Source organism: Rosa chinensis, chromosome 5 (assembly GCF_002994745.2).
Source record: "Rosa chinensis cultivar Old Blush chromosome 5, RchiOBHm-V2, whole genome shotgun sequence".
Taxonomy (NCBI): Eukaryota; Viridiplantae; Streptophyta; class Magnoliopsida; order Rosales; family Rosaceae; genus Rosa; species Rosa chinensis.
Genome location: NC_037092.1, coordinates 63,803,016 through 63,821,854, shown reverse-complemented (window position 1 = coordinate 63,821,854; position 18,839 = coordinate 63,803,016). Strand labels below are relative to the sequence as shown.

The 18,839-nt window shown below is 39.5% G+C and overlaps 2 protein-coding genes across 2 annotated transcripts; both read left to right on the top strand.

Moving 5' to 3' along the window:
• The first annotated feature begins 3,614 nt into the window (after positions 1-3,614).
• LOC112163825 (parthenolide synthase-like) lies at positions 3,615-5,257 on the top strand. Its single transcript, XM_024300080.1, has 3 exons — positions 3,615-4,164; positions 4,633-4,795; positions 4,894-5,257. Exons 1-3 carry the CDS (start codon positions 3,615-3,617, stop codon positions 5,255-5,257), a joined length of 1,077 nt encoding a protein of 358 aa, XP_024155848.1.
• An 8,171-nt stretch (positions 5,258-13,428) lies between these two features.
• LOC112163824 (cytochrome P450 CYP82D47) lies at positions 13,429-15,286 on the top strand. Its single transcript, XM_024300079.2, has 2 exons — positions 13,429-14,512; positions 14,602-15,286. The coding sequence occupies exons 1-2, from the start codon at positions 13,523-13,525 to the stop codon at positions 15,223-15,225; spliced, it is 1,614 nt and encodes a 537-aa protein (XP_024155847.1). The 5' UTR covers positions 13,429-13,522; the 3' UTR covers positions 15,226-15,286.
• Positions 15,287-18,839: the final 3,553 nt, after the last annotated feature.

Genomic DNA, 18,839 nt, shown 5'->3' with positions numbered 1-18,839 from the left:
CTCGTATCGACAAGTAGATGACAAAAAAATGCCCCTGGCATGGCCGGAAATGCCGCCAAGCGCCACCATAGTCTGTGACACACAGCCGCCGGACCAAACTCAAAACCACCCCAATCAAACCGTCCAAAATGTGCACAATGAAGTTTGCAGCTAAATAAATCTTGTTCATTTTTGCAGTTTACTAGTTGCAATTAACTTCAAACTCTTTTTCTCTCCAGATTCCAGACTGTCTAATCTTAAAAGCATAACAAAGTCACAGTCCAAACTCAAGGTGACCATACAAATCAGAGAATAAAGCAATTAAAACCAAAATTACATAGCTCACAATTTCAATTGTTACAAAGATTGGATGGAAGCAAGAGAGAACATACCCAAGATGGACTTGACTTTCTCCACAAATTCACCGTTCTTGAAGCCACCCAACCCACAAACTCTAAACAAAAACAAGCATACTTCAACAATTGAAAACATCGAAGAGAGAAAAAGAAAAAGAGGTGCTGAGTTTAGAAATTCATACACCGATCGGAGATGAGAAGCTATGATGAGAAGCCACTCGCGCCGAATCACCACAGCTCTCTTGCAGTCGCTGAGCCTCGATTCGAGAAAGTAAGAAGCAACGGCGTCGTTGTCCCAGGCATCGTTGTCCAGGCGTCGTCGTAGTGGGAGGCGCGTGAGATAAAGGACTGGACGAAGTCGATGCCGAAGAAGCCGAGGAGGTAGACGAAGGAGGCGATGAGGGTAACAATGGCGCAGACTTCGAGTGAGGAGGAGGAGCTCGAGTTTGGGAGGAGCTCGAGACTGAGCTAGGTTTCTATCTATTTCAGTTTTGGGGTCAGGCGCTATTTTTGTCTAAGTGTGGAGTTTTAAGTTTTAGTACTCGCTTCCTCAATTCACTTAAAACACTTTGCGCTTTCATGAAAATCAAGTTCCCGCAAATTTTCAAACGAAACTTTTAACATCGGTCATTTTAGGAACCGATGCTAATGATACATATTTAAATCGGTTTCTTTTGAAAACTATGTTAGCTTGATTTTTTACATCGTGTGCAAGTCTAACCGATTTAAATTGTGATATCTATTAACATAATTCTAGTAGTGAAGTGGCCACACTGCTATTGAAATTTTACGACCTAAAGAAGGCGCGAGAGGCGAACTCCAACTTGGCGCGGAGCGAGAACTCGCAAAGCGCAAAAGTTAGCCTAAACGTCGGAATAAGGATAAGGTTAACGCCAGTAGTATAGATGGGCGTCCCGCTGAACTCACCCGAGTTGGCAGGATTGGACCCATGTCCTCCACCACAACCAATGTTGGAACAGGAGGTAGAATCGCAGCCGCACGCCAACCTCAACACTGAACAAGCAAGAACAGAGGGAAATCCGCCAGCCCCTAAGCAACACCTAAACCAAGTCCTACATAATTCACAAGCAAGGCTCACTGTTGATGCCACCACCTTGATCTTGCAAAGAGTGCAGCAGTTGGAAGAGACATTGGTCAAGCCAGATCCATTTACCGCCAGAATCTTGCAAGCTGTCCGACCGACATATGGCAAAAGGCCAAAAATTGCTCAATACAGTGGTCTCACGGACCCCTTCATCTATATGGACACATTCAAGATGGTAACTAATAACAAGAGGTTCGACAACGCCACCCTGGATAGCGAGGCATTGAGTTAGTTCTTTGAGTGTCCACCCGGATCCATTTATTCATTCTTTGCGTTGTCAAACGCTTTCTTATCACTATTTATCCTCTTGGCAGTGGGATACTACAATACCAGCCAGCTGTTCAGCGTCAAATAAGGCGTTGAGGAATCGTTAAAGACATTTGTCACAAGATGGATGGCCTTTGCATCTCGATGCTGCGACAAGACAAGATAATGGTGTTGGCAGCGTTCAAACAAGGGCTCTTAAAGGGACCATTCCTTTACCATCTCAATTACGATTGCCCAAACGCGGCATATGATCATGTCATGGTTGAAGCGGTCCTCCAGTCACAAGCAGAGTACATTACATATGGTGAGGCACCATCGCCACCACAAACTCCCACCGAAATAACTCAGCCTTCCTCCTCTCAACACGAAACCACCAACAAACCCTCTGCTACACCCTTGAATGACAGAAAAAGAGAGTGGCAGCAGGGTAACTATCAAGATAAGTGACAGAAAGATCACCAAACCACAACAAGGGCAATCGGTCTTTCCATAATGACAACCATAATAACAAGCAGGTGTCATCGTCCCAACGGTATGTAGTATTCACAGTACTTACCGCTTCCTATGAAGAAATTTATAATAAGTGCAAAGACCAAATCCCTCCGCCATCACCATGAAAGTTTTCAAGGGTATGAAAACCAAGAAACACTGGTAAGTGGTGCAAGTACCATGAGGATAGCGGTCACAACACCAACAATTGCAACGCCTTAAAAACATCGATTGAGACACTCTATTGCGACGATAAACTAGAGCAATTCAAGGTCCACCAACCAGCGCCAGTGGTCACCAACATTGAGCCAATGCGCCATATCAACACGATCGACTGCTGCGCTCCCATCAACAACATGTCACACAGGGCAAGAAAGTGTTATGCACGCACTAATCACCCAAAGGAAGTCTGCACCATCCGCTATGAGAGATCCGCTAAACTACCAAAATTCGGCTAGGAGCCCATAATATTCTGCGAGGAGGAAGAGTGAGATGTGCACCTCCCACACGACGACCTATTCTTAATCGACGCAATACTCGACAAGTGGTCAGTGGGAAGAATGCTGGTCAACAACTGGTCCGTCATTAATGTCATCTTCAACGGCAGTTACAATCAACTCGAGTGCAACATAAAACTCCTGCAAGACCATGAACCGCTACTTAGTTTTTCTGGTGACGTCACACAACCATTAGGTTCAGATTACATGTGCCTAGTCATCAGAACTTGCTCTTATACAGCAGAGATACACACTGAGTTCATCGTAGTCGACTGCCTCAGTTCCTACATAGCCATCATTGGCCGCCCAGCCCTCAACAAGTTGAAATGGATTATCGCCGGACATATGTTACTCATGAAGTTTCCCACCCCCAATAGCACCGGTTGCGTCAGAGGAAGTCAGCAGCTCGCACGAGAGTGTTACTCAACAACTGTGACACGCTTGTTGCACCGCCATGAGATCTTAACAGTAGGAAGTCAACCGCTGCTGATGGATAAGATTGACGATCCCAGAGACAATGAAGAGAAATATGTCAAAAAGGAACCAGTCAACCCGGAGACATCCCTACAGACCGTTAGCATCTCTGACGAGCACCCAGAATGAACATTGCACATTGGCGCCCAACTCTTTCCTGAGATAGTGGCGGAGCTTACACAATTCCTGTGGGAAAACGCCGCTGTATTCATATGGTCTTACGCGGACATGCCTGGCATCTCTCCTGATATCATCACACAGAAGTTAAGCATCAAGCCATCCTTCTACCCCGTCAAACAAAAAAGACGAACCTTTGACGAGGAAAGGTATCGTGCAATCAGGGAGGAGGTGACCAAGCTACAGAGTATAGGATTCATCCGCCAAGTCAATTATTCCCAGTGGATCTCTAACATAGTAATGGTAAGAAAGCCCAGCAGGAAATAGCGAATGTGCGTAGACTTCAAGGGTCTGTACAAGGCATGCCCCACAGATAGTTTCCCGCTACCGCGTATACACCAACTGGTCGACGCCACAGTGGGACACGAATTTCTTAGCATGATGGATGCTTTCTCCGGTTACAACCAAATCAAAATGCACCCCGGTGATCAAGAATGTACCACTTTCACAACCGACAAAGGCCTATACTGCTACAATGTCATGCCCTTCGGCCTTAAGAATGCGGGCACTACATATCAGCGGTTGATGAACGCCATGTTCGTGGAACACCTCGGCAAGATCATAGAGGTATACATGGACGACATGCTCATCAAAAGCATCAAGGTAAGCGGGCATGTAGCTAACCTTCGCATTATATTTTCCATCCTCTTGGCTTACAGTATGCGCCTCAACTTAGAGAAGTGCTTCTTTGGCGTCACCGCTAGCAAATTTCTGGGCTACATCATTAGCAAACACGACAAAGAGGCAATCCTCGACAAGGTACATGCAATCCTCAACATGAAGTCCCTTGAGGAGAAGGTTCATGTTCAAAGCCTCCAAGGTAAGCTAACGGCACTATCCCGCTTCATTTCAAAACTCACTAATAAGTGTCTCTCATTCTTCAAGACCATGAAAAGGTGCCACCATAAGAAGGTGGATTGGACGCCAGATTGTGAGGCGGCATTTCAGATCCTGACAGAATAACTAGCGGCAATCCCATTTCTCTCCATTCTAGTATAAGGTGAAATATTATTCATATACCTAGTGGTATTGACTTCAGCGGTCAGCTGTGCTTTTGTACGGAGGGAAGGAAAGAAAGAGCTCCCAGTCTATTATGCCGGCAGGGGTATGATTGGAGTAGAAACACGGTGATATCAATACTTGAGGCTGCGGACCTCGGCGGTTTTGATGCGGATACCGTCAACAAAGCTACAACCTTGGTACTTGCTTCTGTATAGCTATAGATGCACAAAAATTTTAACATTTTTAATTACTACTTTTCTATGTAACCTCTTGGTGTTTTTCTCAGACTATGATTGCAGGAGGCAGCGATATCTCCATGGTAACTTTAACATGGGCAATAGCATTACTGTTAAACAACAGTCACAAGTTGAAAAGAGTCCAAGATGCACTAGACACCGTCACACCGAGATAGGAAGAGACAGATTTGTGAGTGAGTCGGATATGAGCAAGTTAGTCTATATCCAAGCCATAGTGAAAGAGACGCTTTGGTTATACCATGCAACACCATTATCAGCACCACATGAATTCAACAAGGACTGTACCATAGGTGGCTACTTTGTCCCAAAGAGTACACGGTTAATCACAAACTATGGAAGATCCAAACTGACAAAAAAAAGTGGCCAGATGACCCGTTAGGGTTCAAGCCGGAGAGATTTCTAACCACCCATAAGGATGTTGATGTTAAGGGTCAACACTTTGAGTTTATTCCATTTGGAAGTGGAAGAAGAGCATGCCCTGGACTAGCTTTCGGCATTCAAATGGTGCAATTTACATTGGCCAGCTTCCTACATGCGTTCCAAGTTTCTACTCTTCCCGAAAATGCACCAATTGATATGACTAAGAGTCTTGAGATCACTAACGTTAAGGCTACTCCACTTGAAGTTCTCATCAAACCTCATTTTTCTCATTAACTTTATGAATGAAAAGTAGTTACTATGTTATCTAATTACTAAATAAAAATGATCAATCCATCGGTCATGGCTTGTGTAGAAGGTTGTCTTGTTTATATTATAGTTGTTTTGTAAAATAGAAATAACAGATGTGTTATTGAGTTTCTGCCATGCCCATGGTGCTACTACTGATCTCACTTCATCAAAAATATATAGTTAGTCTTGTCATAAACTAGAGAATAAGAGAGATAGAATAGAGAGACATAATATATGTGGTAAAACTGTGTGTTTCATTCTCATTAGACCCCTTTATATAGGAGTAGTATTTACATCATAAGGACAAAACTAATGAGTATTTACAGTGGACAACCACATATATATAATAATTACAACACTCCCCCTTGGATATCCACCACTGAATGATATGGTGTTGGACGCACTTAATGTTGCCTTGTCAAAAACCTTGCCAAGTAACAAAAATCCAGTGGGACAAAATAACCCTAGTCGAAGAAGAAAAAGAGTACAACGCGCATATGTCTTAAGTAGTATAATTTTGAATTCTTCCCCTGATTGTTGCAAGCTTCAATCATGTGTGTAACAAAATACATGCACCATGTATATTGGATATGGTGTGTCAATCGCATAGGTGAGACCATGGGTGCTTTGCATAAAGGAGACTCATCATGAGTTTCAATTCCTGTAAAGGTTAGGATAATACCAATAAAACTATGATAATAAATCTTACCTCAAGTAGAACCAATTTAATATGCTCAAATTATAGATAACGATATTAGCAAAGAATAACAGTATAAAGGAACAACAATTGATACATTTACCTTTATACAATATTCCGAGCATTGAAATTTAAGTATTGCATACTTATCCATAAATATCAATTTGTGTAATTGATAATTTCATAATGGCTCAATATGAGCTCTAGATAACTTCATAACTTCGTGGAAGTTAGAATATGTTGCAACATTGTGAGCATGATTCGAATTCAATTTCTTATTCTTGTTATAGTACTCATTGAGGCAATAAGTCACTTTGACTGTAAATGAATCAGTATATATGAACTTTAGACTTTTTGATTCCATGAGTGAGGTTTAAGCTCTTTCAATCATTCATGGATTTGCCTTTTGCAAAATGAATCCATTAAGGATTTAACTAAGCAATATGCTTATAATGGCACATAGGATTTGGGGATTTGTTTTTAGCAATTTGCCTTTAAGATCTTCATATTATTAGCCAAGACAACATACCATAAGTCTCTCGTCAATATAACACTGTACTTATAGAAAAGTTGTCGCTTGGAGAAGAATGATAAGCCCATGTCTCTATAAAGAGACTTGTGTCATAGTGATTTCAATTCACTTTAGTACACCCTTTTGTAAGTTCTAGGGTTAATAAAGTCCAAGTATATCATCACGTTTACAATATTCAAATTCATTGGAATTGCCTATTTCCAATTTGGCCAATATTATAAATTGTCGACACAGCACAACGTGGTAGTATCTTGATGATATTTAGTAGCTACTATAGATGTGATATCATCAATGAACATCGATTAGAGATCTGTCACACATTCAAAATATATGCATGCATTAGCTATAATAAGCTTATTCATTTCAGGTACCCATGCCTCTTTTAGGCCATTTGTTGTTTATTAAGGACAAATTAATTAAAGAATGTAGATATTTGTATAACCTAATGAAGAGTATTACAGGGCTTGTATAATCTTCCCTTACATGAAGCTTAAACATTGGACTTGGTGGATGTGATGCCCCGGAAATTCGTAATTATTTTCCAAGGATTTTTCATAATTTAATTAGTGGTTATTGGACGGTTTCGTGGGTCGTGGATGGAGCGGAAGTGTTTCGGACGAATTTTTATTCGGAAAGTATGACTTTAGGGGGATTGCTAAGGTTGACTTTGGATACGTTGAGATTCTCCAAAAACTTCCTTCAAGAAAGTTGTAGAACGCGTTGATATGAGTTCGTGGACATGTGGAACGTGAAAATCGGAGTTCGTATGTAAAAGTTATGAGCGTTTGAAGTTTTGGGAAAGTTCTATAAATAGGAGTTTCCATTTTCGGAAACTTACTATTTCCATTTTTTCCATTTTCCTTTTTCGGAAACCAGAAACGCTCCGTTCTCTCTCCTCACCCGCGACTGACCCGACCCGGATTTTTCGGCGGTCTCCGGCAGTGAAAGTTTCCATATCAGATCGCCTCCTCCGTCTGGTCGTCCCTGTGGTGTCCTCTAGCGGCCATTCGCGGCGGTGATGGCACTAGAAGGCGGAGGAGTCTGGTGTATTCGGACCAGGTCGGAAAACGCAGCTTCGGGGACTACGTGGCTTTATGCTTCCTTTGTTGAGTTCAAAGAAGGCTCCCTGATCGATCTGTGGTGGTTGTTTGGATCGATTTACGTGGAACTTGGCTCAACTCGGGTTGAACAGCAATCCACGGCTTGCGAGGTAGTTTTCAGTCCTTTATGCTTTGTTTCCAACTTCGTTCTAGTTATGAAAATTCACAAGCATGCTTAGTTGAAAAGCTATGATGTTGGGAGTTTTGTGAAATATTGAGTTTTGGCCGGCGGCGGTGTGCCACCTTCTGTGGTGGCGTTCTGGTGGCTTTTCGGCCATATAGGGAACTGTTTTTGATATTATATATGTTCTACTCTTTGATACGAGCGTTTCAATCTATAATATGCAAATTTTGGAGTTCATATGGATTTGTTATGATTTTTACGGTTTCATACCGGTCGATTTATTCGATCTGTGAGGATTCGAGCTTCCGATCGACTTGTGGTTTTCACATATCGATCGTAGAAGTATTCCGGAGACATTGGGAGGTCTCGGATGTGGTTTCACCTCGATTGACGTCACTTTGGGGATTTTAGTTCAAAGCAGGGGTTTCGGACTTAAATCGTTTGTGGATTGTTGCTAAGTTGAAACCGTATGTGATTAGGTACTTGACGAGGTATCTTTGGACAGATATTTTGTGGTGTGGATGCCTTGTTCTATATTGAAAACGCAGCAGGAGTTTCGAGGTGAGTAATCTCACAAGGTTCATTAATGAACGGAATACCTTTATTGTTTTGAGAGTTATTTACTTAACTGTAAACTATTGTTGGTATTAGTGGCATTCTTGAGTGAATGACCACGTCTGTGTGTGTATATATATATATATATATATATTTACATGAAATATGTATATTCTTGTGGGTAGAGGGGTGATTTATGCAATAGGGATTGATGGGTTTCATTCTATTACTTGAGGCTTGACTTTTCAAGAGACAATGTATTAGGAACTGGGAATTCCTATTGTTTGGGAAGTGCCAAGATTTGTGTGGGTTGTTTAATGTTTGATCTGACGACCTGGGGAGGTCTGAGGATTCGGGGTTGCTGGGAGTGATCCGTGTGGTGATCTGTCTGACAATCGGAACATCACGCCTCTGGCGGGGTGAGTGGATACGATCAGTTAGAGCTCTATTCCGTTGTTGGTACGTCATGGGGGGTAGCGGGGAGTTATTTGATGCTCATGAGTATGTGTTTTTAAAAGAGAGTTTCGAGGATTCTTTCTTTTAAATGTCCTGGGAGGACTTGTGAATCATATTATATTTGTTAGGTTAATGATAGATATGATTGAGGATGTGTTGATGTGTTGTGTGTCTAGATTGGACTGATTTGTTGTTGGTACATCATGGGGGGTAGCGGGGAGCTATCTGATGCTCATGAGTACATGTTTTTAAAAGAGAGTTTCGGGGATTCTTTCTTTTAAATGTCCTGGGAGGACTTGTGAATCATATTCTATATGTTAGGTTAACGATAGATATGATTGAGGTGTGTGTTGATGTGTTATGTGTCTAGGTTGGACTGATTTGTTGTTGGTACATCATAGGGGGTAGCGGGGAGCTATCTGATGCTCATGAGTGCGTGTTTTTAAAAGAGAGTTTCGGGGATTCTTTCTTTTAAATGTCCGGGGAGGACTTGTGTATCATATTTAAATTGTCAAAGTTTCAATTAATATGATTCTGTCACGGGGTGACTTGTATTTGTTTCTTTTGGGAAAAGAATGTGCTGTTTTGGGAAAACATGGTGTGTGTCCCTTTTTACGAGTTGATGGGTTTCCTCGTTGGGTGAGTTGTGCGTGTGTGTTTTGAGTTACTCATACGGACTTGCAAAAGCTTACCGGGTTTGTTATGTGGCAACCCGGTGCACCATTCAAATGGTGTATGGGTTATTTCTGCAGGTCAGGATAATCGTGGCTGATGCTGAGGTAGCGTGCTTGCAGCTTAACGGTAGGAAGCTATTTATATGACTTTACCGTTATTAAGACTTTCGCTTGTAGTGAGCTCTAAGGAGCATTTACGTTTTATTTTGTTGTGGCAATTTAATTCGTAAGCTGTTGTATTACATAACTCTCTGGAGGGCGAGTATATGTTATTATTGTGGGTTCAGGGCATCAATGTGTACTTGGGTTAAAAGGGAAAAGTTTCTAGGTATTTTGTATTGATGGCTGAACGATCGCGCATATATAAATATGAGATTATATATCGATTTTTAATGTTGTTAAAAATCAAGGGCGTGACAGTGGATATATTCCACACAATTTACGCCATTACATTAGTCTTTCCTCCCCCTAACGGCGGGAAGACTATCAGATTTGTTCACACAAAATATGTGTTCATAAATATTAGATCGAAAATCCATTGCTGGGTGGCTGGCCCAAACCAATTTTTAGGTAAAAAAGATAATGAATTGAGATTTACTCAAAATTAAAATGAGACATGGTGGATAGATATCACACGCCAATTTAAATCGTTTTCATAAATGATATTTCTTCTCATAATGGCGGGAGGATTTTCCCATTATAGTGACAACTCACAAATGTGTGATCAATTATAATTTGTTTGTTAGGAAGGTTTGCAATTATTGTTGTATTATACAACAATGTAAAGCATGTATGTAGATGAGTCTACATGACATAGTAGATAAATTAAAGACACATTGGTCACAGCAAAATAATTTTATTTGGCTCAATGAAAATATTAGTTCATGATACAGTATACAGTGGTATACTTATAGTTGATTAATACAACTTAATTTAGGTGAAAATTCCATCACCAAATATATGCAATGGTATTCCACATAAGTAACATAATACGAGGTCACCTGGAGCCATCAATTAAGATCTGCAACTCTTGAAATGATTGTTACTTTAGCTTTCTGAAGCATTAATTGTGAAAAATTATCAACAATTGCAATGAATCATGTCCATAATTGCATTATATGCAAGACAAATATATTTGTCATTATGTTTATCATGAACATTCATAGTTCAAATTATGAACACGTGGTTCATATTATTGTTTACAATGAAAACACATGCCAAAATGATATACTCGAATTTCAATTTTGGGACAGTGGTCCATATGATATGGGTATAAGAATATACTCCAATAATAATACAATGGAGGATCATAACCTCATTAAATTTTATATTGTACTCAAAGCATTGGGCTCGAGTCTTCACAATTAGAACCTTGCTCTAAAAGTGGAGTGAACAAAGGTTCACATGTACTCATAAAGAGAAGGGACAAAGGTCCTGACATAATTTGAGGGAACAAGAGATATTGATCTATCTTGATTGTGTAACAATCAGTGGAGGAATTCTTTTCTTTAGTCCTTATGTAATCAGATCAAAAATATAGAGATTTTGATCTCTTGTGATTACAAAATTCACAACCAAATGTAAATGTATATTTAGTATTTCAATTATCTGTGTGACAAAATGATGAACATATTTGTAATATATAAATATGTTGCTAATACTATAGATAATTAAAGCAATAAGTAGTCAATGTGTACATCGCTCAAAACATATACTATAAGTATAATTAAAGCTGAGAGATGTAATCATGGCAGATACTACAAGTAGTCATTGCCTTTTTTATTACTGATATATATGGTAGTTATTGTTATTAATAACTCATTTTATTATCATTATTTGATACTTATCATGGCTATTTATTTGATGTTATCATGATGGCCTATTAGCCCAGTTGGTTAGAGTGTCATGCTGATAACGTGTTATAAACTAGAGAGATAGAATAGAGAGACAGAATATATGAGGAGGTAAAAGTGTGTGTTTCATTCTCATTAGACCCCTTTATATAGAAGTAGTGTTTATATCATAAGGACAAAACTAATGAGTATTTACAGTTGATAGCCACATATATATAATATTTACAACAAGTCTGCATTTTTGTTGTTAATATTCTTAGTGGGACATTTCTCTGTTATAGTTACTCAAATTGAAAACTTAAAATTTGTGTTTCTACAATAAATAATTGCAGGATTAAAAGCACTTCTTATTAGATGATGAAGAGATTAGGTGCGACCATACTAGCAACAATGAAATGGAGCCACTTACAACTTTGAAGTTAAGCTTGTTTAGGCGAGAGTAGAGGGTGGAGTGGAGATAAATATTTTTTTTTCTTTTCAAAATGTAGAATTAAAAGCCACACACACAAAATTTTCAATACTAAACAATAGTATTATCTTCCAACTATCATAACATTCTCATTTCTCAAGCCAAGAATATTGAGAAACTTTGTAGGGTGTCTCTCATTATAGTTTGTGCAAGAGGGATCGAATCAGCAAACGTTCAATCTGCTCTTTTACTTATGAAATACTTAAACTAAATATCAATCTTGGGATTGTAATTATAAATGATCCAAACAATATTGATAAAGGAAAATATGCAAAAACAGAAGAATGTAATATCATTTGTACAAATCTTTGCTTGTATAGTTCTGCTGAAACAGTTTAGAGGCTAAGAGGAATGTCGAGTTTGATGAGGTAGCCAAGCACAGTAGACAAAAGATGACTCTTGAATAAAAATAATGGAAAGTTATTCTCCTGTACGTATCCAATTCGAAAGAACTGACCAGTACGTGGGACGCACATACACCAGTTGAACTAGATCTAAAGAATAGAATGCAGAGCTTTACAAGAACTGCATATTTGAACACAGTACTTTGGGGGTTGGGGCTCCAAGCTTGGATTCATTGAGAGATAGAATAATGCCGGGAAGAACGATAACTGTTTACAAACTTTTTTTGACTTTTTCAAGGGGAACCCAAAGGCTTCCAAGGCCCAAGATAAACCCCTTCGGCGCATGTGAAATGCTCCAACTGTACATTGCAGCACAGTGCCTGGCCACTTTGACAACTTCGGGGTTCGAACCTAGGTTGGGGAGCACACCCAACTAGGCAAGAACCACTAGGCCACTTGCAGTGGTTAACTGTTTACAAACTTAATTGATGTAAGAAACTGATTTTTAAAAAAAAAAAAATTTATATATGTTGGTAATTGAACTCATCTGATTTTGAATTAAATAAACCTTGTAAAAGGAAAATCTCATCAAACTTGGATAAATACTGAAGAGTTAAGTTTTCAGTTGAATCTGATATTTGCTTCAACTTCTAGGCATGACGCATGGTACAAGGTGTCAATGTATATCAATTAACTTGACACTTCAAAATGCGATAACTTGACACTTCAATATAGTTATAATCTATACATGTTGAAACAGCCATTGTTTCAACCTAATCTGTCTCAAATTTTCTAATTCTACAACACGTTATTAGAATCATGTTCAATTTGATGATAATGTAGCAGGTTTATTTATAAGTAAGTCTTTTATAATTATAATATATATATATATATATATATATATATATATAAAGAGTCATATTATCAATAAAGAAGTACACATTATTCTCTCTCAAATTTTCTCATTCTACAACACATAAATATATATTTTATAATTGTCAAAAAGACATTTTTCATTTAAAAAAGCTACTGGATTGATGAAAATTTTAAATAGACTATACTAGTTGAAAATCGATTATAAGAATCCAATGTGGATTAAATAAAGTTGTCCTATACTTAGTGAGATTCACTTGTCAATGCCTTATTGGTAAAGCCATTATCAACAAGGAAAAGTAGTTTTGACTAATGAATCTTAATTTTGTCTACTTGACAGTGTCATTTGTCAAAGATATGAGACAAGATAACATACATGCCAATCAAAGATAAACCACACATACAAAACAAGATAATCGATCTTATCTTACCCAAAAGCTAAGATTGGTAGAATGCGTCCACATATCTTACTAGTGCTATAGATGTGGGTTTGTGAAGGAGCAAAGTAATACAAAACCAAATCTGCCCATATCTTTCCACCCCAGTTAGCTAACGATCCATATATAAGTTGCAATGGATTTTCTCATTCCCTCTCTGAAGAATCCTATCACGGTTGGATTGCTTGCAATAATAACCATTTCCTTTTGTTTAATCTCAAGGAGTTGGAGAGGTTCCGAGGGAAAAAGAGCTCCTGAAGCCAAGGGTGCATGGCCTTTATTTGGTCACCTTCCCTCATTAGGAAGGTCAACCAAGCCTCTTCACATAGTCTTGGGAGCCATGGCAGACAAATACGGACCCCTTTTCACCATCCGGCTCGGGGTGCGTGAATCTTTGGTGGTGAGTAGTAGTGAGATGGCTAAGGAGTGCTTCACCATCAAAGACATATGCTTGTCCTCCCGACCGAAAATGGCCGTTTTAGATCATATTGGCTATAACTACGCAATGTTTGGGTTTGCACCCTACGGACCATACTGGCGAGAAATGCGTAAGATTACCACCTTAGAGTTGCTTTCCAAGCGCCGACTCGAGCTGCTTAAACACATTCGAGGCTCGGAAGTGAGCACCTTTTTGAAAGAACTGTACAGAACTTGGAGCAATAGAGAAAATGAAAAAAAAAAAAAAGGTTCAAACAGTGACCAAGTGTTGGTGGAGTTAAAACAATGGTTCGGGGACCTCACTCTAAACGTGATTCTCAGGATGGTGGCTGGAAAACGTTACTCTGTTACTACTGACAAGGAAGAGAAGAACGAAGCATGTCAAGTCCAGAAGGCAGTTAGGGAGTTCTTTAACTTTGTGGGGATGCTATTGGTGGGCGATGTGATTCCTCATCTTCGGTGGTTGGATTTAGGTGGACATGAGAAAGCAATGAAGAAAACCGCAAAAGAATTGGACGCCATTGTTGGAAAATGGGTGGAAGAGCATAAGCAAAAGAGAGCACTAGAAGGCGATGATGCTCATAATTGTAAAGGGGAGCAAGACTTCATAGACATCATGATTTCGATACTTGAAGGCGCAGACCTCGACGGTTTTGATGCAGATACCATCAACAAAGCCACAAGCTTGGTACATACTTCTATGAAGCTATATATGCACTCGAATTTGAATATTTTTATATACATCTTTTATATATAAATACTTTGTGTTTTTCTCAGAATATGATTGCAGGAGGCAGCGATACCACCATGGTCACTTTGACATGGGCAATATCATTACTTTTAAACAACCGTGAAAAGTTGAAAAGAGCCCAAGATGAACTAGACACTGAGATAGGAAGAGAGAGATTTGTGAGTGAGTCGGATATGAGCAAGCTGGTTTATATCCAAGCCATAGTGAAAGAGACGCTTCGGTTATACCCGGCAGCACCGTTATCGGGACCACGTGAATTCAACCAGGACAGCACCATCGGTGGCTACTATGTCCCAAAGGGTACACGGTTGATCACAAACCTATGGAAGATCCAAACAGACCCAAATATGTGGCCGGATGACCCGTTAGGGTTCAAGCCGGAGAGATTTCTAACCACCCATAAAGATGTCGATGTTAGGGGTCAACATTTTGAGTTAATTCCGTTTGGAAGTGGAAGAAGAGCATGCCCTGGACTAGATTTCGGTATTCAAATGGTGCAATTTACATTGGCCAGCTTCTTACATGCGTTCCAAGTTTCGACTCTCTCTGATAATGCACCAATTGATATGACCGAGAGTTTTGGGCTCACAAACGTCAAAGCTACTCCACTTGAAGTTCTCATCAAACCTCGTTTATCTCATGTACTTTAAGGTTAAAAAAATTGTTTACTATATAATCTAAGTTACAAAATAAAAGTGATCGATCAATCAACATGGGTTGTGATATTATAATATATGGTAGAAGGTTGTCTTGTTCATATTATAACTTTTCAGAAAAATAGAAAATAATAAATGTGTCGCTGAGTTACTCCGCTATGTCCATGCTAGTACTGATGTCACACCATCAAAAATATATAGTTAGTCAACAATTTTATTATTAATATTTTGAGTGAGAATTTTTTTTTGTTATAGTCACTCGAACTGGAAAATTGAGATTTGTGTTTCTACAATAATTAATTGCAGGATAAGAATATTGAGAAACTTTATAGGGTGTCTCTCATTATAGTTCGTACAAGGGGATTCGCAAACGTTCAGTTTGCTCTTTTAATTATGAAGCACTTCAATTATATATCAATATTGGCATCAAAATTATAGCAGGATCCAAACAATAATGAAGGAAAAAGTGCAAAACAGCAGAATGTACCATCATTAGTTGGAAATTATTCTGTACACCAACGGTGCAAATGACCCAACACTTATAGGATGATCTCAACCCTTGATATTTATAATTAATATTTTTATTAATAACCTAAGAGTATATTTAATATAATCTAACCATCCATTTATGTCGGTGCAAGTGCACGACGGTGCACTGAATCCTCCCCCCATCATTAGTACAGATCTTTGCTTGTAGTTCAAATGAAACAGTTTACAGACTATTGGGAATGTCAACAGTGATAAGATAGCCAAACACAGCCAAAAAAGATGACTCTTGAAGAAAAAATCATGGAAAGTTATTCTACTGTTGTTCATTCGAAAAACTTGACCAGTACGTGGGACGTCAATACATCATCATGCTGCATGCCATGGTATTTGACCTAATGAATCCAAGCCTAGAACCCTAACCCTGAAGTATTGCTATCAAATGTAGTTCTTGAAAACCTTTGCATTCATTTCTTTAGATCTAGTTAAGACCACCAGCCCCAAAGATTTGGTCCCCTTTTTTTCACCTTTCTTGGCATTTGTAATCAGTGTCACAAAAATAAGGAGCATGGAAAATATCGATATTTAATTGAAGTTAAGATCCATTCAGCAGAGTATCATTGAGACATGGAATAGTGCTGGGAAGAATGATAACTGTTAACACTATGATGTAGGAAATTGAACTCATCCGATTCTGATTTACAAAACCCTTGTCTGGCCACCGTACGACAGCGCACCGGCATCAACTTGTTCGTCTGGAAGTTGCCGACATGCCACCGGTCATGACTTCACCAATCGTTCACCATGGAGGAAGAATTGAACGCTGGAAACTCTAAAAGGTTCTTCGGCGGGTTTTAGCGAATTCAGGCGACTCTGGCCACCAATTGGCTGCATGTGGTATGAAAACTCATCCTCTCGTTATGCTCTACCCGTTTGTGTAATTAGTTTTCGATTTGGATTAAGTTCTTATGATTGGAGTTTCTGGGTTTGTTTCGGGTTCGACGTCGCGTTTCTCTCTCCACAACAGTCGCTAAAGTCACCCACGATCGGTTCTGGGCCGAGCTGGTAGCCGACAATGCTGGGTCAAGGAATTTGTCACGGGCGTGGCATTTTTCTTGGCCTGGTCACGAAAAGCCTTGGTTTGGCTAGTCAAGGTTGGGCCAGTGGAAGCTTGTTTTTGGGAATTCATGGTCACCACCTCACCAATCCTAGGTGGAGGCCCGTCACTACCAAACTGCTGAACATGCTCTTAGTGGCCTTTAAAAGTGATAACTTCGAAGCAACAAGCCCTTTATCAACTTGAATTAGTTCAATTGCTAGCGTTATCAATTGGCAATGTAGTGTCCTTAATTACGCTTCGTCTAGGTCTCCATATCTAAGCTAATATTATCTACATCAGAATTACTTGAGTCCAGCGTTAAGCAGGAGTTCACAATTGGTTCTAAGTTCTAATCAAGATAAATCGAACTCCAAGCATGGAGCCTCGTCCCAGAGTTTTTGAAGACGGGTACATGCATACTGCGTCATTTCTCTCCTAGTTGAAGTGAATGAAATTGCAGCTTCCCTAATTTCTCAAAACATTACAATCTTGACCAGCTAGGCATATAGTTATAGAAAAACAATATAATCAATATTGTACTCAAATGACTTTTTAAAACTAGCACCTAGGCATATTAGGTTTTAAAAATGACTTTTTATTTGTAAGTACTCATTATATGCGTAACTTTTTTCCTCATATTTTCAATCAATTATACTATTAAGTATATATTTCTTTTAATTAGGTACTTATTATATGTTATATAATAAAATGAAAATGAAATAGAATTTGCCTAGGCGCTCGCTAGGCGCTCGCCATGTCTTACCTAAGCGCCTAGACATTAGACTCCTCTCCACCACCCACCAACCACCTAATATTTTTTAGAACATTATTACTGAGAGCACCATATAGAGAAAATTAGTAGAGAATAAATATCAAGTGTAGGTGCTCAACCATGGCTCTCATAGCTCATGCTACTAAGGAAGAAACCAACTATTCATGTACGGCACCATAAATATTAAAAATTTGTGATTAAAAACACAGTTATAAAAGATTTTACAAGATTTTAGCACTTACGAGGAAAATAATTATTATAGTTTTCTGACATTTATTCTTTTATTTTATTGACTATCATTTTTCAGGCACCATATAAAGTGATTATAATGGTTCCCTTCTCTCTCTAGCGACTGCAAAGGAGAGTTAGGGTTTAGCCTTATCAGAGTAAGGCGGCGGTGTCCTTGGTGACGGCGGAGATTCTCCGTATGACCTGGTTTCCTCCCTTCTTAATCGTGGGGTGGGATTTCTTTACACAACATCTTTTAAAAATGGAGGAAGTGATAGGGGGTTTTGTACGCAAGCTTGCTATTACAGAATCGGAGGCGGTGGAGGTTGTTCTCCCTAATAAGAAACAAAAGCGACAACCTAAGCGGTTCTTTCTGGTAGGAGAATTGCTCACAGACAAACAATACCGTGTGGATTCTTTGATTAGTACCCTACGTAGTCTATGGATACCGGAGGCGGGTTCTTCAGATCGATCACGGCTTGTTGTTTGCCAACTTGAAGGGAGTAGAAGGCTTCTTTTCTCCTTCAGCAATGAATCAAATCTACTTTGGGTAGTGTCTCGGGCGCCTTGGTCCTTTGAAAAGGCGTTGTTTGCGGTGGCAGTGACTGACGGGACCGTTGATCCCCTGAAGGTGTCGTTGCAAACTCAGTTTTTCTGGCCCAGAATTCGAGACATTCCTCCTCTGTATATGGATGAAGATACGGGACAGGGGATAGGTGAGGCTGTGGGTTCTTACATAAGAACCGGAAAGGATAGGAATGGGAGTTGTATAGGATGATATCTGCGTGTCCGTGCTGGGATTGATGTGGAGAAATCGTTGAATAAGGGAGTGGTTATTCCAGGAGCTTCTTGGGCAGCAAACAAGATCTTTGAATTGGAATATGAGCGTCTACCACACTTCTGCCTGTACTATGGTATTATCTCTCATATAGGCTTCAGTTGCCCACGCCGGCGAGGAAATCACGGAACCCACTTATGATGTGCTTCTCAATGCCGAACGGAAGGAAGCCTGGCTGGCAGTGC

Coding starts and splice junctions, on each gene's coding strand:
- LOC112163825 (XM_024300080.1), top strand. CDS start 3,615: ATGTGCGTAGACTTCAAGGGTCTGTACAAGGCATGCCCCACAGATAGT. Junction 4,165..4,632: donor TCATGTTCAAAGCCTCCAAG/GTAAGCTAACGG, acceptor TGTTTTTCTCAG/ACTATGATTGCAGGAGGCAG. Junction 4,796..4,893: donor AGTGAGTCGGATATGAGCAA/GTTAGTCTATAT, acceptor ACTGTACCATAG/GTGGCTACTTTGTCCCAAAG.
- LOC112163824 (XM_024300079.2), top strand. CDS start 13,523: ATGGATTTTCTCATTCCCTCTCTGAAGAATCCTATCACGGTTGGATTG. Junction 14,513..14,601: donor TCAACAAAGCCACAAGCTTG/GTACATACTTCT, acceptor TGTTTTTCTCAG/AATATGATTGCAGGAGGCAG.